The 24,361-nt window shown below is 46.9% G+C and overlaps 1 protein-coding gene across 3 annotated transcripts in view; it reads left to right on the top strand.

Annotated features, from left to right (window-relative positions):
• Positions 1-24,361, top strand: part of STAT1 (signal transducer and activator of transcription 1) — a gene marked incomplete at its 3' end in the record, with an annotated part of 39,462 nt that overhangs the window by 6,343 nt on the left and 8,758 nt on the right. For all 3 annotated transcript variants that reach the window (XM_080933376.1, XM_080933374.1, XM_080933375.1), the window contains exons 5-19: positions 1,248-1,346; positions 5,144-5,233; positions 8,866-8,944; positions 10,190-10,281; positions 10,548-10,699; positions 12,748-12,906; positions 14,252-14,344; positions 16,457-16,516; positions 17,265-17,294; positions 17,382-17,475; positions 18,321-18,362; positions 20,099-20,182; positions 20,674-20,772; positions 21,638-21,773; positions 23,844-23,893. In XM_080933376.1, the coding sequence (XP_080789502.1) occupies positions 1,248-1,346; positions 5,144-5,233; positions 8,866-8,944; positions 10,190-10,281; positions 10,548-10,699; positions 12,748-12,906; positions 14,252-14,344; positions 16,457-16,516; positions 17,265-17,294; positions 17,382-17,475; positions 18,321-18,362; positions 20,099-20,182; positions 20,674-20,772; positions 21,638-21,773; positions 23,844-23,893 (1,359 nt within the window). The remainder of the gene's footprint in view (positions 1-1,247; positions 1,347-5,143; positions 5,234-8,865; positions 8,945-10,189; positions 10,282-10,547; positions 10,700-12,747; positions 12,907-14,251; positions 14,345-16,456; positions 16,517-17,264; positions 17,295-17,381; positions 17,476-18,320; positions 18,363-20,098; positions 20,183-20,673; positions 20,773-21,637; positions 21,774-23,843; positions 23,894-24,361) is intronic.

The raw sequence follows: 24,361 nt of genomic DNA, 5'->3' as shown, positions 1-24,361 counted from the left end.
TTTCTTATGTGGCCACTTCTTCCTGAGGCTGACTACCAAGGTCCCAGCTATCAAAGTACTGAATTCCAGCAATTCAAACCCCTTTGGCTGCCCTAGTTAACATGCCCAATTAAAATTAAACACCTCATCCGAACACAGGTTTCTGTAATGGGAATTTTGGCTGTATTGTTTTGAGGCTCCTGCCCAGGAGCTATCTCATATCCTTGGGTGAAAGACACACAGATTAGCTTATTTTTAATCTGCCTTACGGGCTCAATGACTGGGTTCTTTTAAACCTCCTGTGGCTAGCATGCCCTAGCTTTACTCCTTGCTCAACACCTCTAAATCTGCCCTCAGCTTAGTTGCATGATTACTTTCTGTGAAGCCCATTGGTTTTGCTGCCCACAACGCTTTTGGGCCTTCCATGGGCCCTTCCCCTTTCCACCTATGGTTCGATCATCTCCCCTGCAGCTCCTAGTCTGCTTTGTCTTCTCAGAGATTCTTTTCCTCCTCTCTCCTAGCCTGGGGGTGGTACTGGTGGTAGAAGTTCTGCTTCTTTCTTTCCTGTCCCCATTGGCATCTTTATTGATTGGTCGAGAGCCAGTTGAGGGCAAAGACCTTCAGAACCACTCCTTTGCAGGTTTCCCCTTTTACCTTTATAAGCCACCATTTTTCTATGGCCCACATCTGTCTCCTCTCAAATACCTCCTAAGACAAATACCCCTTCCACCTCTCTTGTTCCTGTCCCCTTCCTCTTCATCCCTTTCCTCCAGTCCTTGTCTCTTATCCTGTGTCCCTCTAGGGCAAATAAATCTTAGTGCTGAGAACTTGGTTTGGGGTTGTGGGGGTGGGGATGGGGTCCTGAGCCAACACATATTAGTACAGATACAGGTTTGTAATGACAGTAGGAACATATCGAAAGCTCTGTTTCCTATAAGTAAGCCGTTGTGTTATTATAAGGACAGAAATCATTGTGTGGACTCAGTCCTGCAGTTAATCCCATGCAGTACTATTTTAGACCCTGTGGCACTGGCTGTGCACAGCATCTGTGGTTGTGCACTAGGTTTTTCGGTGAAGTCAAATGGTGTAGCCCAGAGAGCACTGCCCGAGTCCACTGTAATTACTTATGTGTCTGACTTTTAACTCACAGTTCTGCATATTTAAGAGCCTTTTGCTGTTGCCAAGATTTCTGGGTTCCTCAAATTTCATTCCATTACAACCCACAGTCATTCTCTGATTTATTTTTTATCCTAACAACCTATATCTAGGACAACTTCCAAGAAGATCCTGTGCAGATGTCCATGATCATCTACAACTGTCTGAAGGAAGAGAGGAAGATTCTGGAAAATGCCCAAAGATTTAACCAGGTACTTTATTCTGAGTGAATGCTGACGCCGTCAGAGATGAATTGCTTATTCCACAGGTATTACCAGGGCCTGTCTCAACACACAGATGAATACCTTCTGATTTTATAACTTCTGAAGTTCAGAACTAGAAGTTTTCTGGAGCTAAGCTGTAAGAAAGGTGAGAGCAACAGCACAAAAGCGAGGCACCTGCAGGCAGTGCTAAGAGCGAAGAAGATCCCGTTTTGAGGTGACTCGGCCAGGCCAGGTTCATGTCAGGGTCAGGAAACTTTTCCCTCAGAAACAGAAGCAGGTGAAACATCAGATCCTGGGAGCCTTGCACAGGGGTGGCCGTGGAAGAACTCAGGGTTCATGGAGGTCAGGAAACCACGCAGACCCAGGCTCTGTTTCGGGCACTGAATAACCAAGGATGACACCACGCGTGTGACCTCAGTCTCATGCACAGTGGGATGCTGTCTGCTGGAGAAGTCAGAGGAAGGCAGGGACAGGGTTACATGTGTTAGATGTTTATCAGTCAAACAGCAGATGAGTCACAGCTGTAGTCTGATATGTTTGGGGTCACGGTTTTGCTGGACATCCCATAGGCCTTCCTGGCATCTGGTTGCAGAGAGGTTTTTTAGTCGCAGTGAGCATTTCACCAGCGGATAATGCCAAGTGGACTGTGTCAGAGTGGAGAAAGATAGAGAACAAATGTAATGCTGGTGAAGGCCTTTCTCTGCCTTCATTAGCATCTGTCACATTCCCAGAGAACCTCCTAACCTTGTTGCTCAGTATGTAAATATCATTTGTCCTATAGTCAAGCTGGATGGTTCATTTGGTGCCTTCCCTAGAGAGCAGCTACACATCAGCATCACAGCGAAAGCTGGCAGCCTTGGTTCCTTTCAGAGGAGAACGCTGTCTCACACCTGGATGTGTGTAAAGAGCGGACAGAGGGAAGTTCATCCGTGGGGGAGCCTCATCCTAACAGTAGGCAAGGGTGTCCCTGTGTTTCAGGTAGACTAGCAAGGACAGCTGAGAACAGCGCTTGCAGAAGGACAAACTCTTCATCTTTGGCCTCTCAGCCTAGAGTGGGTATGGCAGGCAATCTCTGCTCTGTCACACACACCCTCTGGCTCGTCACTGGGACTCGAAGGTTTGTCCACTTTTGAGCTCCTGTTAGAAAAGTCCGTGACCTGGGGAAAGATTAATGTTGAGCCTCCTGGATGAGGATGGGGGTGGGGGAGTGGGACTCCGTGGGAGGCACAACAGGCATTCCTTCCACGGTGCTCTAGTCTAACAGTTCTTTGCTATTTCCTTGCTTCTGAGGTTAAGGCTTTCCTTCTCATCCTTACATTTGTATAAATAGGACGACAAGTGACAGATCCTACTTGGCGATGATGCAGAATTGTTCTAGTGTAGCATTTAATTCTGTCCCGTGCCTTTTCACTTAGGATTTTCCTGCCGATATTGCATACACCTTCAAAAGCAAATGAGCAAATCTGGTCTGTAACCAGAATCCATTGGTATAATCCACCATTTTACTGGATAGGAGAATAAAAAGTCTCTTCAAAGATGTTAGAAAGTCCTGTGCCCATTCTTGATTAAAAAATAAAAATCTCATAAATAAGAATTGGATTTCTCATTGCTGTACTGAAATACAGCATCTTACTCATGTCACCATGTTCTGTAGACAGTATTTCACTAAGTGTGACAGAAACACATATGATGCACATGTGGTAATGACAGAAACACGTATGATGCACATGTGATAATGACAGAAACACGTATGATGTACATGTGGTAATGACAGAAACACGTATGATACACATGTGATAATGACAGAAACACGTATGATACACATGTGGTAATGACAGAAACACGCATGATACACATGTGGTAATGACAGAAACACGTATGATGCACATGTGGTAATGATGATGGCTGTTTCCACTGGGATTGGTGCCATGTTGGTGGTACAGTTATGCAAGAAGAAAAAAAAAACAATTAAAAGCATGGTAATTTTTAAAATGTTAATTAAAAAATTAATTCTTTAATTCAGGAGATAAATTAAAAGTAGGAAGGTTAGGAGTTCCAAGTCACATAGCATGTTGAAGCCCAGCCTTATCTGTACGAAATTATTCTAAAAAAAAAAAAAACATAATCCAAACAAAACAAAACACATAGGAAGTAAGAACACCAACATGAGATGTCCCTTGGTTAACAATTTTGATCCCAGTGAAAATCGTGCTGTTTTCTAAAGCTGTGGAAGCTGCATATGGAATCCACATGAAGAATAAGTGTGTCACAACAGGAAGGAATGCCTGGGAGACATGGCAGTGCACAGGATTAGCGCTGAGCTCACTGGAGACCATCCGTAGCCAAGCACGGCTCAGGCGGTTAACATACAAGTGGAAAGATGAGAGGGAGCAGGGCAGCTGAGAAATAAACTCAGATATGTGTAGAAATCTGTGTTATAAAGATGGCAGTGAAGCACTGGGAAATTGTACGCCTCCCACAAAATGACTACATTAAGTATAAAGCGTAAACTTCCTGCTTGGCTTGGTGGGTGGTTTGTACCTATAACCTCGGGACTCAGGACGGGGAGACACGTGGCTCAGGAGGTCAAGGTCGTTCTCCGTACGGAGTAAGGTCAGGTCTTCTCTGGAATACTTGAGACTATCTCAGAACAAAAGAATACATTGCAAATGTTTTATGGATCTTAGGCTGACTAAGGGGCAGCTTCGTGGTGTTATTTCACAGTATAGTAACTGTTGTAGGAAATACTATGTAGCCAGAGCCAGCGTGTGCTAAACTGTAAACATGATTGGGGAGAGAGATATGTTTGTGCTGATCAAAACATTGCCTGATGGTTGCTAAACTGAAACGTCATGTGGTCATTACTATGCATTTTAGAACTATTTTCATCTGTTAGTTTAAGAAGATAATATATAGAATATTTTAAAGGGTAATAAAGAACCGAAAGCACTAGGGAAAATGTGCCAATTTGTTTGTTTATTTTTGTCGGGCAAGCTTTCCTAATGTGAGGTAAAAATCTATAGGGTCTGTATCGTGAAGGGCACAGCAAGCTCTGATGAGTATTGTTTCCTTAGGATTCAGTTTTATTACCTGTGAACGCTGTCTTTATTTTACTGTTCACCACTATGTCCAGAATATTTCTGGCATTTACCCAGCTAATATATCCTAAGTGAACAAACAGGGTTTGCCCAAGGTGGACAAAGGTGCTGATTCCTAAATCTTCTGATAGGTCTGTTATTCCCGGGGAGCTGAGGCCGGGAATAAAATAGATTTAGGGTTGGGCAGGGGTTTCATAGTTCTGGATGGCAGATGCTTTTTCATCTTGATGTGCCTCCAAGTCAACAGGGCAAAGCTGAAGTAGTATCCAGTTAGGACCTGAATTTACAGGTCCAGCAAGCTGTCAGGTGAAGGTGGGGCAGATGTAGGCAGGACACTTTGAATCGCAAGGTCTTAGGGTAACAGTTACTGGGCTGTATACATGATCGGTGTGCAGAATTTGACAAGCCTTAAGGAATGGTGCCATTAAACTCCATGAATTCATGGAGACTTGCACAGCCCTCAGCAGGAATGTACCTACTCTCTTACAGTCTTGTCATTAGCTTCCCAGCATTTTCCAGGGGAAATGAGGGGTGGTTGTTGTTGTTGATACACAATGGGAGCCTGTAGTAAGATTTGCTGTGTCTTAGAAGGCAGGCCACAGGTATGGAATTGCCCTTGGGGTGTAGTCAAGTGAGTGAATATATCAGGGAAATCAATGGCTGCTAACATCGTGTCTCCTGTTAAAGGCCCAGGAGGGAAATATTCAGAACACCGTGATGTTGGATAAGCAGAAGGAGCTGGACAGTAAAGTCAGAACTGTGAAGGACCAAGTCATGGTGAGTACTGAATATGTGAGTTTTTGTTTGTTTGCTTTTCTGTAACCTCGAAAGGAAAAAAGCTTCAGTTTCTCTGAGTATAAACCTAATAACTAACAGTGGGGAAAAAAAAATCATTCTAAAGTTCTAAACCAGAAGAAAAGTGGTCAGCTACATGTCTCATGACCTGTACTTTTTTTTTTTTTTTTTTTTTTTGCGGAATCATGCAGTCAAGCTTGACTTTGTCCTCATTGTCCAACAAGCCCTGTGTATCCACATTTCTCACAGGGCATCCCTAGAGTTACAGGGGGCTTCAGGATAAACATGACCCACCTTCTAGAGCGCTATTTTACCCTAAGACTCGGAAGATGAACAAAAGCCATTTTGTGCAAATATATCTCAATACATTTCTGATTAGAAGAAGATGTCTACAGCAACTTTAAGATAAACCTTTGAGATGTTTGATGGCAGCAAATGACTGAAAGGTGTCCCCTCACATTCGCCCCAGTTGGGAGGTAACAGGAGCATGGCCTGGACTTGGGCTTTGGGCAGCACCTTTCATAACCCCAGATCTATGCAGCGGCTTTCTTCTGCAGCATTAGGGAATGTTTCTCTGAAGTAGAAATAAGTGACCTTACTGTGGAAATAGCCAGGGACATCCAGAGGACAAATACATAGAAATGTGACTAGATCCCAAACAGATGAGGCTAATTTGAAGGGTGAGTAGCTGGGCTGTATCTGGGTAAGAGGACTGGTAATCCCGATGAGCAAGCCAGGATTTCCCCAGTCTCTGGTATGTCTGCTCAGCCTTCCTACTTGTAAGGGACAAGGTTTTCCATGAGCTTGTTTTTTTTTTTTTTTTTTTTTTTTTTTTTTTTTTTTTTCCTATTGTATGCTTCACAATGAGGTTATTGAAGTCATTGAAAGGATCCAAATGTGATGAGGAAGGACACAAGATAGCTTATGGGTCAGATAAGCATGAAGACCTGAGTTCAGATCCAGAACCCATTTAATAATAAACTCGAGTAGCAAATTACATCTGTAACCCCGGTCTCAAGGAAACAGCAAAGACTGACGGAGAGAGATGCCCAACGTCCTCCTCTGGCTTCCACATGAATGTGTATTGTATGCACATGCATGCAGTTGCACAGAGAAATAAAAAATTTTAGATACTGAACCAGGTGATGGAAGTCTGATAATTTTTTTACACTTTCTACTTTTTATAAATGATCTCTTTATAATTATAATTCTTTTAGTATTAAAAATATAAGGGACTTGCTCAGCAGGATTAATTACTATGTAATAAATTTCATTTCTGCTTTAGGCTAACTTACAGGACTCTGGGGAAATATAGAGACACAACAAAGAAGACATTCTTTTTGAGTACTTAACTAGTGACAATGAGAACCAGCTTTTTGGTGGCGAATGATTGTGGGTGGTTGTGCCCGAGGTAGCAATGAAAAGGTGTCCTTACTACTGAGACATCAGGGCTACAGTTCCAGCCACCCAGCAGAGTTAATATTTCTTGGAGTAGACAGTAGAGGACATACTTCACAGGGAGCGTCGCAATAGTTTGTTTCTTGTCAAATCTAACAAGTCTGCAGACACTCGTTTTCAGAGTTGCCAGAGTCAGCTTCTTCCCGGTCAGTTAAAATAGAAGTCTGAATGTTCGGATTTAAATGACCTACTAGTCTTCAAAATCCATAAAATATTCACAACAGATAGACCAAGATTAACTCTCCTAATCACTCCTGGCTGTTTTGGTCTTAATGATGTAGGGGAGCCAATAAACAGAAAACATTTTCATTCATAATATCCTGCTTATTTGGGGTCTGAACACAGTGCCAAGAGGTAAATGTTTTCCCCGTGGTACTTAGGATGTGGCAGTAATCTAGGAGGTAGGGACAAAGCACACACGTGTGCTGGAGTAATCTGGGATCGAGGTAGGAAAAGCACACACATGTGCTGGAGTAATCTAGGAGGTAGGGATAAAGCACACACGTGTGCTGGAGTAGTCTAGGAGGTAGGAAAAGCATACATGTGTGCTGGAGTAATCTGGAATCGAAGTAGGGATAAAGCACACATGTGTACCAGAATTGGTAGGCGGTCTGCACCCACTTGTGTCCTTCGAAGTCTCCACTTCTGTTCCACTGGGATGAATGCATACAAGCCTCTGAGAGTTCTTTGACCATTGAAATGAGTATTCCTGATCTGGTGTTAGGTCTAAATACTGCACAGTTGTATTCACAGGCTGGAACTCAGGAGCTTGACCAGGGCAGCTTGTTTGAAGCTAGTAGGACTAGCCTGCCCTTCTTGTAGCTCTGGATATCCCATTCATCTCCTGAGTGCTGACAGACCCAGCATCCCATATCGGGGCACCCATACTGGCTCAGTGAACCACTTTCTAGATCAATCTAGATCATCAGCTGTCCACACGGTCACACAGTCAAGCTGATGTCTGCTCACAGTCCCTCTCGCCCAAACCCTTCTCCAGCTCGCTTAGACCTGAGCTCAGCTTCATTGTCATTAGCACAGGGCCTGAGACCTACGGACAAGCTGACACATTTCTTCAGTAACCCCCACTCACAGTGTGACTGTAGTTCCATAGCGTAGGGATGCTGGGAGGAGTGGAGCCTGGGACCTACGGACAAGCTGATATTTCTTCAGTAACCCCCACTCACAGTGTGACTGTAGTTCCATAGCGTAGGGATGCTGGGAGGAGTGGAGCCTGGGCTCCCCGGCTTAACTCTATGCCGTTTCTCTTCCTCACCGCAAAGGAAAGTGTGCAGTCTTCAGTCTGTCACGTGGTCTTTGTCGGTAGGTGAGCTGTAGACTATGGGTAAGGAATGATAGCAGGATCTCAGTCCACTGTTCTCCACTGCATCCCGGTGATGGGTATGGAGAAGAGGGACTAAGTGTGCCAGCATCTCATAAGCACTGAGCGGCAAGTGGGTCACACCAGGGCTGTTCCTGATCATGAAGGCTTGTGGCAAACTTGGGACTGGTACGGGCTAAACAAAGTGGGAGATCAGACCCTGACCCAGGGTAGGAGGGGAAGCTGGAGAGGGATGGATGTGGGTGGGTACCAGATTGTGTGGAACTCTAGTCTGTACAGTGGTTTTCCAGTCCTAGTCATGTTTACTGTCCAAGGCTGCTGACCAGACTTGTTGGTGCCATGGGGTACTTAAAGTTTCTCTAAAAGTAACTAAGGCATTAAGACTGAAGAGAGATGCAAGGGTAATAAATTTAGTGTGCCAGAGGGGCAGGATGCATGTTGTAGTATGTTCAGTTCAATGTACCAGGGAGGCAGGATGCATGTTGTAGTATGTTCAGTTCAATGTACCAGAGGGGCAGGATGCATGTTGTAGTATGTTCAGTTCAATGTATCAGAGAGGCAGGATACATGTTATAACATGTCTATCATTCAGCCACAGATAAAGTCCCCATGCTAACACCCTTTCCTGGTTTCAGTTTCTGTTTGCATTTGGACTGTTCCGTCAGTAAGGGATGCTAACCTCTCCTCCCATCCACCCTCTGAAAAGTGTTCTTACACTCTTATTATTGAAATCTTTGCCATCAAAGATTGGAGCTCTGTAAGAAGGGCCCGTCTTTCGGGGTGTTAGAAAACGTATTTACTGTACCTTTATCTGCAGTGCATAGAGCATGAAATCAAGACCCTTGAGGACTTACAAGATGAATATGACTTCAAATGCAAAACCTCTCAGAACAGAGGTAAGAGTCCCAATAGTACCCACTGGTGTTTTTTCCCCGTCACATTAGTAAACATCAGACGTTTTCAGATCAGTGGGTTGCACTGGGCTTCTTGATGACCCGGGCCGGTATGTTTTAAGTGCTCAGTTCTACTGATGGCTTGTTTGGCCCAGACAGTTTTTCCCAGCACTGTCTGGTGCCTAGCAGTGTGTTTAGCAGCATCTGTGACTGAGCCACCAGAGGCTCAGAGCACTGCCTCCACCACCACCTCCCAAGTAGTGACAGTCAAAAATTGTCATCGGCAGATGTCGTCAAGGGAGGAGAACAAAGTATTTGTTGGGAAAGACAGAATGGCACACAGTTGGAGTTTGTTAACATCCGTGACATGCCGTGTTTCTCAGATGCGGCTACAGCACCGCGTGCTATTGTTGGTGCTTGTTTTTAATGATAGTGGAAACTAAAATGCTTCCAGGTCATCTACAGAACACCGTGCTCTAGTAATCACTTGGTCAGTTGGAGGAGGTGTGTGAGGAGGAAGAGCCTCGGCTACTACTTCCTGCTGTGTTTCCTCCCTCGAGGCCATAGATGGGCTCCGCACACACTCATGTGACACTTTGCACTTGTGTACGGTTAATTAAAACTCGGGCAGTGACTTCAATAGTAGGTGGTACTATGGCCAATTTATGTGCGCTGGTGAGAACCGGCACTTGGTTTAAGGGTTGGATACACTTAACTGTTTTCATACTTCGGATACATATTGGCAAACTCTTAGTTTCTTTCCCTATTGCTGATACTCTCAGAGCAAATACTCTGACCAAAGCAGCTTAAGGGAGTTTTAGCTACAGCTCCATGAACAGTTTATTACTGTGGAGCAATGATCCGGGCAGGCAGTGGGCGGTCTCCCCGGTGCAGCTCAAAACACCTGCTCACACTGCCTCCACAAACAGGAAGCAGAGAGACAAATGCACGCAGTGTAGTTGAGCTCTCTCTTTCTATTGTATGGTCCAGGGCCCTGCCCAGGGACTGGTGGTTCCCTCAGCCAAGGTGGGCTCTCCCGCACCAGCCACTGTAATCTAGGTAACCCCTCCCAGGCACGCCGGCAGCCTGTCTCCCAGTGGTTCTAGATTCTGTCAAGTCTACAGTTAACTCAGACGCCAGTCAGAATTGGCATTTTTATCATGGTTTACCCAGGTTTTCGTGAATCTTGGTTTTAGTTGCATTCGTCTTCTTTGCACATTCAGACTTACCCCGTTCCTTCCTTCACAGAAAGCGAAGCCAATGGTGTGGCGAAGAGCGAGCAAAGACAGGAACAGCTGCTGCTCCATAAGATGTTTCTAATGCTTGACAATAAGAGAAAGGTAGCGACCGCTTCCCAGTCATTTACTTAGTGTGTGTGTGTGTGGGGGGGGGGGTGCAGAGGACAGCCATGTGACTCCTGGGAATCCAGCTGTGGCTGGGCAAGCACTGCTACCTGAGGAGAAAATTAAGTCTCTGAACACTTTGCTTAGAGCTGCAGCAGAATGTGAAGCTCTTTAGATTTCCTGCTTTGTGTTTTGTTTTTAAATCTTTCGAATCTCAGTCGTTACCTATGGATTTATCCCGCCTTGTTCTTCCTCTCTTTTAGGAGATAGTTCACAAGATCAGAGAGCTGCTGAATTCCATTGAGCTCACTGAGAACACTCTGATCAACGATGAGCTGGTGGAGTGGAAGCGAAGGCAGCAGAGCGCCTGCATCGGGGGACCACCCAATGCCTGCCTGGATCAGCTGCAGAGCTGGTAAGGTCTGCCGGAGCGAGTTGTCAGCAGCTCCTGCGGACCACACACACTCATCCAGTGCCTTCAGGCTGGTGCTCAAACGGGGCAGTCAACACTGCACTGGCGTCCTTGACATGCTCAGCCCCTTGCCCGAGAGCATGCGGGAAGTACAGCTGTATTCAGCCACATCTGCTTGACTGCCTGAGTTTGACCATACAAAACCCAAACAAACGGTAGTTACTGAGCCCACTGGCCAACTTGAGACCTGATAACTTGCATTATTTTTAAGGACTTATTTATTATATGTATATGTGTACACTGTAGATATCTTTCAACACACCAGAAGAGGGCATCAGATACCATTACAGATGGTTGTGAGACATCATGCGGCTGCTGGGACTCAAACTCAGGACCTCTGGAAGAGCAGCCAGTGCTCTTAACCACTGAGCCATCTCTCCAGCCCCCTGCTAACTTATTAAAAGCAAAATATCACCCAGACGGTGGTGGCACATGCCTTTAATCCCAGTGCTCAGGAAGCAGAAACTCTGTGAGTTCAAGGCCAGCCTGGTCTCCTGGTCTACAGAGCAAGTTCCAGGACAGCCAAGACTACACAGAGAAACCCTGTATCTATCTATCTATCTACCTATCTACATATATATATATATATATATATATATATATATATATATATATATATATATCCAGGCTTAAATGAATTAATAGTTTCTTACAATCTACCCAATCATCTATCCACTATATAACCTGTGAATGTTGGCTGAATGGCAAACACTTTTCTGGGACTTCGACGCCCCCAAAAAGGTTGAATTTGGGAGCGTTCGCCTCAAGGGCTTTGCGCTGGCTGATGGCAAAGGGGGTACTGTAGGAAAATGGGGAGGGATTCTTCCCAGCAAGCAGTTGGTGTGGCGGAGACAGAGAAGCGGCCTGCGGACTGGCTGGACAGTGCTGAGGGGACGAAGTGAGACAAGGGGCAGGAGCTGCTGCTGCTCACTCTGGGAGATCAACCCCGTTCTTGAACCTGCTTCAACCGCTCAGCTGGCACAGGAGAGCAAAGGCCTTTATCTTCCATGGGGCTTCCTTGTTTATTCAGAAGGCAGCCTGGAGGAGGACAGAACAAGTTACTGCCATCCAGGTGGCCAGCCTGCTTCTCCTAGACTGCCCCAGACCCTCACAGTGTCTCTAAGAGACCTTGTGGTGACTCTACTGCCTCCACAGAAAACCTTCAGTGGCTCCTCGTGCCTGAAACACCTGAAACTGAAAGCAAACACCTGCCCTGCAGGTCCCCTGTGCTGGGTCCCCTGTGCTGGGTCCCCTGTGCCGGGCCCTCTGTGCTGGGTCCCCTGCGGGTCCTCTGTCCTAGGTTCTTTGAAGTCTCAGATCCCCTGGAGCCCTGCCCTGGTTGTCTTGCTTTGTGTAGCAAAGGTTAGGGTCAGGGTTTCTGTTGCTCTGACCAAGCACCATGACCAACAGAAACTTGGGGAAGAGAAGGTTTATTTCCCTTAGAACCCTGAGGTTACACTCCATCACTGAGGGAAGTCAGGGCAGGAACTCACACCAGGAACCTGAGAGAAGGCACGGAAGCAGAAGCCATAAACAAGTGCTACTTTCTGGGTTGCTAGTTTTCTCAGCCTGCTTTCTTACCTATCCCTGGATAACCTGCTCAGGGTTGCTACTGTGACAATGACCTGGGCCCTCTCACATCAGTCACGGGCTTGGCTCGGGCCAGTCTGATGGAGGCACTTCTTCAATTGAGCTTCCTTTTCCCAAAAAATGAGAGCTTGTGTCAAATTGACAAAAAAGCAAGCAGGACAGTTAGCTCTCAGAACTGTGCCAAGAGAGGCCTTTGACCATCCTGTAATTCTTCAGGGATGCCAGTTGCTTCTTCCAAGTAGCTAAGCTAATGCTGCCTCAGGCCTCCCTTCCCGAACTTCTCCTGAGCAAAGCATTATTCTATGTGGTGCCCATAGCATGTTTAGATTCTGTGATTCTTTCTCACCCAGCACGTTTTGGGGCTGCTGCTCACTGAGACCCCATGTCTTGTACTTTCCCAGGTTCACGATTGTTGCAGAGAGCCTGCAGCAGGTCCGTCAGCAGCTCAAAAAGCTGGAGGAGTTGGAGCAGAAATTCTCCTATGAGCAGGACCCTATTACAAAAAACAAGCAGGTGTTATCGGATCGGACCTTCATCCTCTTCCAACAGCTCATTCAGAGGTGAGGCCAGGCAGACCGGCTGTCCAGAAGATGGTCATTTGGACAGTTTGGAAGGGTTTGATGGTGTAATGTGGAGTTTGGCTACTCTGCTTTGGCTCTCTCTCGGGTCCTGTGCTTCCAGCCACCCACCCAGGAACTCTTTGGGTCTGCTAATGAAACTCTCTCCCTTTCCCCCTCCCCTCCCCTCTTCCCCCTCCCTTTCTCTCACTCACTAGTTTATTTTTGAAATGCCTTGGCTACTCAAGGACTTTTCAGTTCTGAGCCTCCTGCAGCTAGCAAGCTTTTCCCTCCAGCACTCCTGACTCAGCACCTAAATCTACTCCTAACTTTGCTTCCCACTTACCTTCTGTGAGGCCCATTGGTCTTTGCTGCCCAAAATGTTTCTGGGCAGCTCTTCCGGGGACAGCTTCTCTTTCCTCCTACATTTCAGATGATCGGCCCTCTGCGGCTCTAAATCTGATTCAACTCTTTTGTGGTGATTCTGTTTCTACTCCCCCTTCCCCTGAGGTCTAGCCCCATCTCCTTTTGCCCAGCCACTGGCCGCTGGCATTATATGGATCAGTCAAAAACCAATTCGGGACAAGGATTTTCAGTGTCTGGATGTGTGGATTCCTGATTAGAGAATGGAATCCATTCAAAGCATCAGAACCAGTTCCCAACATGACGGGCTTATCCGTTTTCAATGGCACTTTGAAAACGTCTGTGTGCACGCCTTGTTTATGCCTGTGCCTTCCTGTGGCTTCCTAGGAATAGTATAGTCATTTTATACTTTCTGCCCCTTAGCTAGTTTGTGCCAGGCCCAGCAATTCTGAAGTCAGATGCCTGTCCTCCTCTCCCTGTACTGTAGTCTCGGCCTGCACAGGGCTCCCCCCATCCCCGCCTGCTCCAGCCACCCCCCCCCAGGCTCTCCTGCACCAGGCTCCCCCCACCCCCCCAGGCCCTCCTGCACCAGGCTTCCCCCACCCCACCCAGGCTCTCCTGCACCAGGCTCTCCCCATCCCCAGCCTGCTCCAGGCTCTCCTGCACTGGGCTTCTCCCCCCCAACCCCCCCTGCACCTGCACTGTCCCCCCTCACCCCCACCCACCCTCCCCTCCCCCGCCTGCATATCTTGTCTCCCATCAGCCTTTCTCAGCCTTTCCCCCTAGGCTCTGAGACCCACAGCAGGATTTTGGTCTGGCCCTTCATTACCTGATAACCACACGCATTCCTCAGCTACACCATCAGATCCTTTCCCACACTGACCCACAGGCTCCAATGCTCCGGTGTCTCTTCAGGGGGACGTTGTTAACTCTTGGCTGTGTTCACTGTGATGAAAACGCTGACTTATCTGTGTCTCTGGGACAGCTCCTTTGTGGTGGAACGACAGCCATGTATGCCGACTCACCCTCAGAGGCCCCTGGTCCTGAAGACTGGGGTACAGTTCACCGTGAAGCTGAGGTAATGAACTCAGTTCCATCCCCTGCCTGTTCCTGAGTTTGTGCCTTTAATCCTCCCATTTTTCACCCTGACTTGCTTTCAAATTTATAATCCTCCCGCCTCAGCTTTCCAAGTGCTGGCGTGCACCTTGCCCTTTAATTCCCTTTTATAAAACAGTTCTGTGGTGTGATATAGAGAAAACAAGTTTTGTGTAGTCATTTTAATATGAAATCGTACTTCGAATAGCCAAGGTTTATGTTCAAAATAGAAGTGTAACTAATATAGTTGCATATGTACATGTGTCTGTTTTTTTTTCTCATTGTAAACATAACATTTACCTCGAAGTCAGATCAAGAACCCCATGGCCACGTTCTCAGCACAAAAGGACAGAGGACAGGGATAGGGACAAGGATTGGATATAGGGGAAGAGGGAGAGGGGCAGGGAACAAGGATGAGGGAGAAAGGGGAAAAGGAGAGGGGGAAGGGTATTTGTCCCAGATTGGGACAAAAAAAACTGTTCTGGATAGAGAGGAGGCAGATGTGTCCCATAGGAAAATGGCTGTCTATAAAGGTAAAGTGGGAAGCCCCGTGCTAGAATGTGGTGTTTATTTTTAATTGGGTATGTTAATTAGGTGAGCCAAAGGGGCTTTTAATTGCTGGATTGCCTTAAATACTTAGATAGCTGGACCTTGGTAGTCAGCCTTAGGAGGAGGAAGTGGCCACATAAGGGACTAGATCTTCCTGGCTAGCTTTAGGGATGTCATCTAATGGTTCTTAGATCTTACTGGCTAGCTTTAGGGATGTCATCTAATGGTTCTTAGATCTTACTGGCTAGTTTTAGGGATGTCATCTAACGGTTCTTTGCAAGGCAGAGGGAATTGAGGAGAAGGGCAAACAAAGCCTATCAGAGCCATGTCTGCTACACCTGAGCTGACCAGAGTGCCTTCTCTTCGAAGTTCAGAAAAGTTTATAGACAAAGTGCCAGGCAGCCTTCCCCAGATGAGCATGGGCTCACACTAGAGCGTTACGAGCCCTAGGCAGACACTGACATAGTGTGTGAGTGTGGATTGTGGTGTATGCATTCTTCTGGCGAGTGAGTGCGTATCTTTCACCAGGCTGTACCAGTGTTCTGTCTTCTAAGTATCTGCGGACCACAGCAGCAAGTCGTCCACGTCTATCCTCTCATAATGTTGTACACACGTGTGTGTGTGTGTGTGTGTGTGTGTGTGTGTGTGACACATGGACACATGTACATAAATATATGGCATACAGCATTTCAATAGTTAAAACTAGGATTACGTTTGTCCTTGCTACAGTGTAGGGGTGTTCTGTGCATGCTTTGCTGTGTTCTAGGGAGTGGCTGCATCTGGAAATCACCGCTCAGGCGACGAGCCACCTATAATGACTGGGCTTGTCTTCTGTGGGGTGCCACTGTGGGTATGCTCTGCCAGGCAGCCCCACAGCACACATAAGCACCAGTGGGGTGTAGCATTCATAATGGACAGGAAGGAGGAAAGCCCCTCCCGTCCCCGGCTCCTGACCAGGGGCCCCACGCTCCTCCCGGGTCTCAGGTGATCACAGAGTTCCAGTTCACTCCTTCTACATCCCTGGAGTTAGCCTGCTGTTTTCTGTCTATGGGTAGTGGTTGTAATTTATTTTCCTGGTGGTGCTTTATCTTTTCTCCTGACAGCACAGGAAATTAAATGTTTTGTAAAGAGTGATATTCACTTTTCTTTGCCCATATAGTACTGATCAGAAGTGGGTTTTATATATATATATGTATATATATGTGTATATATATATATATATATATATATATATATATATATATATATATATATATATATGCAGCTGTTTTTGCTAATGTCCTATTAGAATGTAAAGTCAGTGCTGTGTCCGTTGGAGTTTAATACTAGAATTTTGTCTCAGCATTGCAAGCTAGGAACAGACTCTACAAATATACATAAGAAGAAAAGCCAAAAAGTTATATGAACTTGTCGGTTCATTTTAATAGCCACAATCTAAAAGCAGAAAGAGTGGTTTATATAAATGTTCACAGTTGGGGAATTTGCATACTAAATAAATTCTATCAATAGCCTTTGTTGAGGTCATGACTATTATTCTTCTTCCCAGACTGTTGGTGAAACTGCAAGAGCTGAACTATAACTTGAAGGTGAAAGTCTCGTTTGACAAGTAAGATTTCCTTAATCGTATCTAAGATGCCATTTAAAACGCTGGTTCTGTTAGCCTCTCCATCCACTAAGCAGATTGAAAACCCTTCCCAGGATCGGGCTGCACTGTAGGTCCGAAGGCCATGGCCTGTGAGGAGAGGCACCTAAGGGGCTACCCAGAGCCAACACAGCTATCTTAGCAGACTTTGGTCACTGGCTCCTTCCTGAGGGTCGGGAGCTATGCCTACAGCATGTGCTTTCTAAGTGAGAATCAACAAAAGAACCAACAGAGGGAAGGAGACGGTCTTCATCCAGTCTTAAAGCAGTTGGGCTTCACACATCTCTGAGGCCAGCCCCAGAGAACAGCCTTGTGATCTGTAGCCAGCGGGAGCAGGCATGAGGGGGTGGGACAGGGGTGGGCATGAGGCTCAGTGGAGCCTGCTGCATTTGCTTAAGCTTAGTTACCAGCACGGAAGGAAAAAGCGTGGGAAAACACTATCTCGTTCTTTTCTCAAAATCACCCCAGACAGTAGGGAATGAGATAAAACTTAGTTACTTTGTGGTGTCTTCTTGTTTCTGGGGTAACATAGCTTTGCTGTCTGTGGGTCTCTAGTGCTGAGATGGGGGATGAGACCTTGGAGCTCCTTAGGCCTGTCAACCATTTATACCCCACAGTTCCCTGTGGTGTAGAGCCGGCAGCGGCCTGTAGGAAACATATGCATGTATTTTGTGTGTATTAAGCCGGATTTCAAGTTTACATTGTTTTTCAGAGATGTGAACGAGAAGAACACAGTCAAAGGGTAGGTGCAGCATCTGCTTCATACTTTGCTATCTTGCTTGTCTAGTAGTTTGAGGCATTTTAAGGCTTTATGTCTTGCGTTGTATAGATTTCGGAAGTTCAACATCTTGGGGACTCACACAAAAGTGATGAACATGGAGGAATCCACCAATGGAAGTCTGGCAGCTGAGTTCCGACACCTGGTAGGCAGAGCCATTTGCTGTCTTGATGCTGACTCTGGTCCTTTGGATATATAGTATTGGCCCCTAGACTTTGCCGACTGTGGGGTCCTGGTCCCTTCTTCATATCCTGAGTCTCCTTCTGTGTGTTTTCATGGGGGTTGTGCAGATCTCAGCAAAGTGCTTTATAAACTTGCATGTGTATAAATTTATAAGCACTCGCCCCTCCTCTGCGAGCAGCCCCCGTTTCTGGCAGCATCCTAAGGAAACCATTCCCAAGTTCAGTCTTTACCTCTCCTGCCTCATCGCCAACGGTGCAAGCGAAGGAGGCCTCATTCAACTGGGTGGAAGGGTGATACTTTCCTTCAAGAACCCAGTGTTGGGGCTGAGCCTGAAGGGAGGTTGATGGTACTTTTCACTGGATAGCACGTGTGAGCTACAGGCTTCATAGCTCGGGTGCTAATGTGAGGCAAGATCCCTGTCCAGCTTGGAGGTCTGAAGGTCCAGCTTGGCCCCTTAAGCTTAAGGATTGAAATCTAAGTTGGGAGACTGGGCCAGCCTGGTGTGCTGAGCCTGGTCTGGAAGACAGACTGCAGAGACCACCAAGCAGCTGTTTCATGTGCCTGGAGCCTTGGCATTGCTGCTGAAGGCGCTTGGCATGCCATTGCGGGCAGAAGGAACAGGCCTTGGTTCTGGGGCGTCATCTCCCTCAGAGCACCCACACCCCACCAGGCTTCCAGAAGAGGCACTTCTCCCTCTTGTTCTGAGGAGATTGTCACACCTTTCTTTCTAGTTCTGACTGGGGACTGATCTATGAATAAACAAACCAACCCTGATGATTAACTTGTGTTTGGTTTCTTCTCTTACAGCAACTGAAGGAGCAGAAAAACGCTGGGAACAGAACTAATGAGGTAAGCATTTGTGGGTGGCGAGCGGGTCCTAACAGAACAGATCTGTTCCAAGAGGACACACCAGAGTCCTGGGACCTGACATGGACGAGTACTCAAGGCATCGGTGGGGATGATAAAAAACACTCGCCCGTGTAATCTTTGGTTGAGAGGCAGTTTAACACACCGTCTCATTGGCCTTACAATGACAGCCAACCACATGGGACACCGTGGGCTTTGATATTGTTCACTTGGGTAGAGAAATGAAGACCCAGAAGTTAGCATGGTTTCGCTCAGAGTGCACAGAACCGTAGGGGAGGGTGAGGGTGACTGTCTGGGTTAGGGTGACTGTTGTTGCAAGGAAACACTGTGAACAGAAGCAAACTGGGGAGGAAAGGGTTTGTTCAGCTTACACTTCCACATTGTAGTTCACCTCTGAAGGAAGTCAGGACAGGAGCTCAGACAGGGAGGAACAGAGGCAGGAGTGTCTAGCTTTTGCTACTAGGTGGGTTCTTTGTCCTTCCACCGGTTTTTACCCCGCCCTTTCAGCCCCAGAGGAAAAGAAGGGTAGGAGGAGATGAAAGAGACCCCAGAATAACGCCAGGGTTGGAAAGGGAGTGACGTCATCGTTAGACTACTTCCTGCTGACTGGGCCTCAAGGCCCTAGCATCTATATACCCTCTGAAAACTTCCCAGAATTCCAAAGGTCACACAGTCGCAGGAACTATCTATGGCTGGCAAAACTGCTTCTGCTAGAGCGTGAAGGCACATCAGTCAGCTGCTGAAGATGGTCCAAAGCAGCCCCGTATATCCCCCCACCTGGGATTCAAACAAACACATACTCATGATGTTGTGTTTTTAAAGAAACCAAACTTTCAGAATTTTCACTACACAGGAGCTGTTGCAGAGGCCACGGAGGGGTACTGCCCACTGGCTTGCTTCCTATAGTTTACTTAGCCTGCTTTCTCAGAGCTCCCTGTCCAGGGCTGGCACCACCCACACAGGGCTGAGCTCTCCCCTGTCAATCACTAATTAAGAAAATGCCATATAACTGAACCTTATGAGGTGTTGCCTGAATTGAGGTTCCCTCCTCTCGGATATCTCTTGCATGTGTCAGGCTGACAAGCCAGCACAGTGATTTATTCTGAAGATCTAGGTTGCTAGGATTCCCTGCCGTTGTGCCTCCTACACTAGCCCTTGGAGCACACATTGTTGGCTGCCATTCCATATCATGACCACTGGAGGTCACTGCGGCTACAGGACAAATGCCGGTCTGTGCAGCACAGACACTATCCGAGGAGTTTTGCTCCTTAGCTGTCTTTGTCACCTCCTAGGTCTGGCAGCTGTCTCTATAGTTCCAAGATGGTGTGACACAGAAGAGATGTGTATGAAGTCACTTTGAAACTATCCCTTTCTACCAAACCAAAGCACGTATGAGCAAGCGTATGGTGGTTAGTTAGCACTTCGAGGAGACCCACCCTCACCTCCACTGCCCCTGTGAGGTGTGTGGTCTGTGGGAGCAGGCAGATGGCTGGAGGTCAAGGGTCATAGCTTGTGGATAAACCCACTTCCCCACGGGTGTTCCTGTCTCTGGATACATAATTCTTGCCGTGATGTATGAACATCTTGGGGAGAACACCGGGAAACTTGGAATAGTAAAATGTGGGGTATTACTGAGGTCTGAGTTCTGGTTCACAGCTGATTTTAGGACCTCTACGACCTTTCGGCTCTTGAGAGTTGTTTTCTTTTCCTTTTGGAAGGGGCCTCTCATTGTCACGGAAGAACTTCACTCTCTCAGCTTTGAAACCCAGTTGTGTCAGCCAGGCTTGGTGATCGACCTTGAGGTAAGATTTGCAGCTTCCCGCGGGAGCATGCATTGCACCTCCCCTTTATTTCAGAGTCGTTTACCTAATTGTTAAAAATGATGATCCCTTTAAAAATTAATACTTTAAAAATTTTGTGTATATGGAATATTTATCTGATGTCTGTCTGTACGCCACACGTACATGTGGTGCTTACAGAGGCTGGAAGAGGGCATCAGATCCCCTGGGACCCAAGTTTCAGATGGCTGTAAGCCACCATGTGAGTGTTAGGAATCAAACTTGGGCCCCCTGGAAGAGCAGGCAGTGCTCTTAACCATGGAATCATCTTTCTTGTCCCCAGAGTGATCTTTTGCAGCTAATTCTATGTTGACATTAATGATCTGGGAAGCTGGAGACTTGAATTAACCTTAAAATTTTACAAAAGAAATGTCCTGGTTTGTGCTAGCCATTGTTGAGTGCTTGGCTATTAGAAGGGAGATTCAAATGATTTCAAGGTCTTTGTTCACTTTCAGACCACCTCTCTTCCCGTCGTGGTGATCTCCAATGTCAGCCAGCTCCCCAGTGGCTGGGCGTCTATCCTGTGGTACAACATGCTGGTGACAGAGCCCAGGGTACGGAAAACACATGAGTTAGTACAGTTAACCAAGGCTGCTCCCATCACCGAGTGCTGGGACCTTGCGTGACTGGAGAATGGTCACACATATGTGTGGGGCATGGGAACAGTGGTTTTCCTTCCGTGTGGACGAACTTGGGCAGCCGATGGCTTTGTTTCTCTGGTTGTCAAGGGAGGTCCTTCTGTAGTGCTTGTTTTAAAATGTGTGCATTTGTTCAATGAGATTTTCTCAGGGCAGGAACACACTGCAGACAGGTCAGTTGATTCTCATTAGGAAAAACTGTGTTCTCTTAAGTAGTCAGGAGCTCTGGTTAATCAAATACAGAATCATTGCTCCCAGGGGAAAATTCAGAGCTCTGCTGATGTGTCCCTTCGGTCCCAGCATTCTTGGCAGCCCACCTATAGGTAAACTGAGTGTACCTCTTTTTAAAGGCACCTTATCTTGTCTATCTGTCGACTTGTTACACTGTAACTCACCCCTGAGGGAAACTAATCTAACACACTCTCTCCATAATGTCCTCCAAGCCTTCATGTACCTAACACCATTTTAAACAATGAAGTCATCAACAGAAATTACAAAAATCTGAAAACCAGAGAGGCCAAGAAAATTGTGAGCTACAACAAAAAGCCAGGCTGTTGTTTTGGTTCTACCTGTGTGCATCAAGCAGTCTGATCACAAACTTGCCTCAAGTATTCATTTTGGAGTTATAAGTAAATTGTGGTGAATATCCTGAGGTTCTCATCCCCAGCTGTGACTGCCTGTGTCACATAAGCCAGCACTGAGCTCTGGGGCAGCTGTGAATGAGCTTTACCTGTGACAGGTGGCTCCTTTGTAACCCCGGTTCTGGGTGTTTGCTTTCCAGAATCTCTCCTTCTTCCTGAACCCCCCGTGTGCACGGTGGTCCCAGCTCTCAGAGGTGCTGAGTTGGCAGTTTTCGTCAGTCACCAAGAGAGGTCTCAACGCTGACCAGCTGAGCATGCTGGGAGAGAAGCTGCTAGGTATGACGGACGTGCACCCACGAGTTGCTTTTCCCTTCAGCTGTTCTTTGTTCTGTTTCTTAGAGGTAGAAGAGTGTTAAAAATCGGTGGGTGTTTAGCTACAGCCAGTTACAGCCAAATGAGATCAAGGCTGTGGAGTCACCATTGAGTCCTGGTAAAGGAAGAATGACCCTCGCTCTCTGACAGTAATATTCCCGAGCCAGGATCTTAAGGGGAACTTTTTAGATTTTGAGCCTGAAATAAGATATCAGTGAGCAAGCTGAGCTCTTAACTGTCCTTAGAAGTAAAAGAGGAAAGTTCCTTATCTAATAAAGTTCTAGGCTTAAAACCCCAGGGTCTGTGCCAACTGGGTCCTGGTTGGAGGGGCAGAGCCATAGTTTTGTCTGATCAGGCAGTCTGGACCGTAGCAGATAGTTCTCTCTCCGTGGCTAATGTCAGAAGACTTACTGCCGTCTACAGTGAAAATTCAAAGCCTCTGGAATCACTGACAGACCCTCCAGAGCCGGAGAATCTGAACCATGTCTTTACTGTCTATGTAGCAGGCTGACATACCGTGGATGAAATGGGCCTTTCTTTTTTTCAGTCCGGGTCCTTTATTTCTCTGTGTACATTAGGCCATGGATTCACAGGGAACAGGCTCCAGCAGCTCAGGCTCCTTTCCCTTAGTCCTCACAAAGTGGGCTTCTCTGGGTGGCACAGGCTGGCCCTTCAGCTGAACCCAGGTGCCCTTCTCCTTGGCTTCCTTTTCTTCTGATCGTTCTCCTTCACCCGCTTCAGGAAGCTGTCTCTGCTCTTCGAATGCTTGATGTGCTCCATCCGCACATTGATCCTCTTGGCCAGAATCTTGCCCTCAGCATGCTGGGTGACATTGTAGACTTCCGGTTTTTCTGAGCTAACGCTTCTGGGGCATTCCTTTCTGAACAGTGCCCATTCCCTTGATGTCTACAGTATCACCCTTCTTGTAGATTCACGTGTATGTGGCCAAAGGAACATATAGTTTCCTAAAAGGCCTGGAGAACATATAGTGAGTGCCTCTCCTCTTTCCCTTTGCGTTCGTCATTTTGGGGAGTTATCTGGAAGATGGCTGCCTCAGCCGAAAGGACAAAATGGGTCTTTCTTAACTGGATGTCCCTCAGCAAGATCTTCGACACATATGCACATTAACAAAGGTCTAGGACCTCGTTCTGTGTCCACATGTGATGAGATGCCAGGATTTCCCCCTGCTTGTTCTAGTTTATCTGTGGTTTTCTTTAAACAAAGTAGTGGACTTAACATAGCTCAGACCACATGCCGCATTAATTTATATGGCTAATTATGTTTATGGTTTGTAGCAGTTTGAACCACTGTCCAATTTGTGAGAAGGCTGAGGGAAATACCTAACTGCAGTAAGCTTATAAAATCCCCTGGGGGTGATCTTGGTCTTATTTTTGAGCTGTACATTTAATCTGTAGGGTTTTTGGTGGGGAGGGACTTCATGTAGGCAGTTAGAGAAACAGTGGGGAATGGTGCTAAGGAGAGAAGAGGAGGGCCTTTCCACAGGCCTCTCCACAGGGAGACAGAGATCAGCCTGGAAGAGTGGGATTTATAGAGATCTGTCTGCTCTCTGGGAAAGGAGCTAAGAGGCACCAGATGGCCGGCTTGATGCTTCACTTTCTCTATGCTTTCATAATCTGATGCTCAACAATCCCCCATGCATTCCTTCACGCTGTTGGGATCAGACCAATGGACAGCAGTGTGGTGGGTGCACATCTGTAATCTCAGGCTGGTGGAGTCAGAGACAATGCGTTTGAGGCCTGACTGGGCCACACAGGGAGGCCCTGTCTTAGAAAATAAAGGGGTGAAACAAAACCACCGCTCACAGGTTTTAGACAGCTTGCTGGTCCTCTCAGTCTGTGTGATTGCTGGTCCGTTTCAAGTTAATATTTTGGAGAATATCAACTTTGATGTAGTCACCCTCTGCAGTAGATACAAGAACTCCCAGTCCAACCCGAGCAGCAGATCAACTTCTGTTTGGTCAAAAGGCTATTTTTGTTTGTTTTTTCATTGTTTTGTTTTTGCTTTTGTTTTTAGGCCCTAATGCTGGCCCTGACGGTCTTATTCAATGGGCAAGGTTTTGTAAGGTGAGTTTTACATCCTGAGTCTGAGTTCTTCTCACTCTGGGAGCTCTCCTGTTTCTCACTGTGGCATGTCACTGTTTGCTTACTCTGGCACCTTCAGCTGTCCCCCTCACAACCCCCAGGACAAGTTGTTTACTTTCCTCCAGGGCAGGAGGTTGGTCTGCCAGCAGAGCCCCAGCAGGAAGCACCTGCCTGAGTGATAACATTCTTCCACATTCCTCGAGCCAGCCCCTTAATCATCAGGGTTTTGGCTAAGGCCGTGAGAAATGTGTGCTGCCAGAGTTGTGCAGAGCTGCTCCAGCCAGGGCACTGGCACAGGATGGCCCTACCCTGCAGGAGTCACCAGCTGGGGCTGAGCAGCTCATGCTGGGTTCTGCTACAGGGAGGACCCTCTTGTTTTCCAAGAAAGGGAGTCAAGGAGGGAAAAGCTCTAGCAAGTCAGTAAGAGGCAGGGGGATGACTGCCAGTCTT

The sequence above is a fragment of the Micromys minutus genome, assembly GCF_963924665.1.
Source record: "Micromys minutus genome assembly, chromosome: 19".
NCBI classification, from domain to species: Eukaryota; Metazoa; Chordata; class Mammalia; order Rodentia; family Muridae; genus Micromys; species Micromys minutus.
This window is presented reverse-complemented; position numbering and strand designations above follow the sequence as displayed.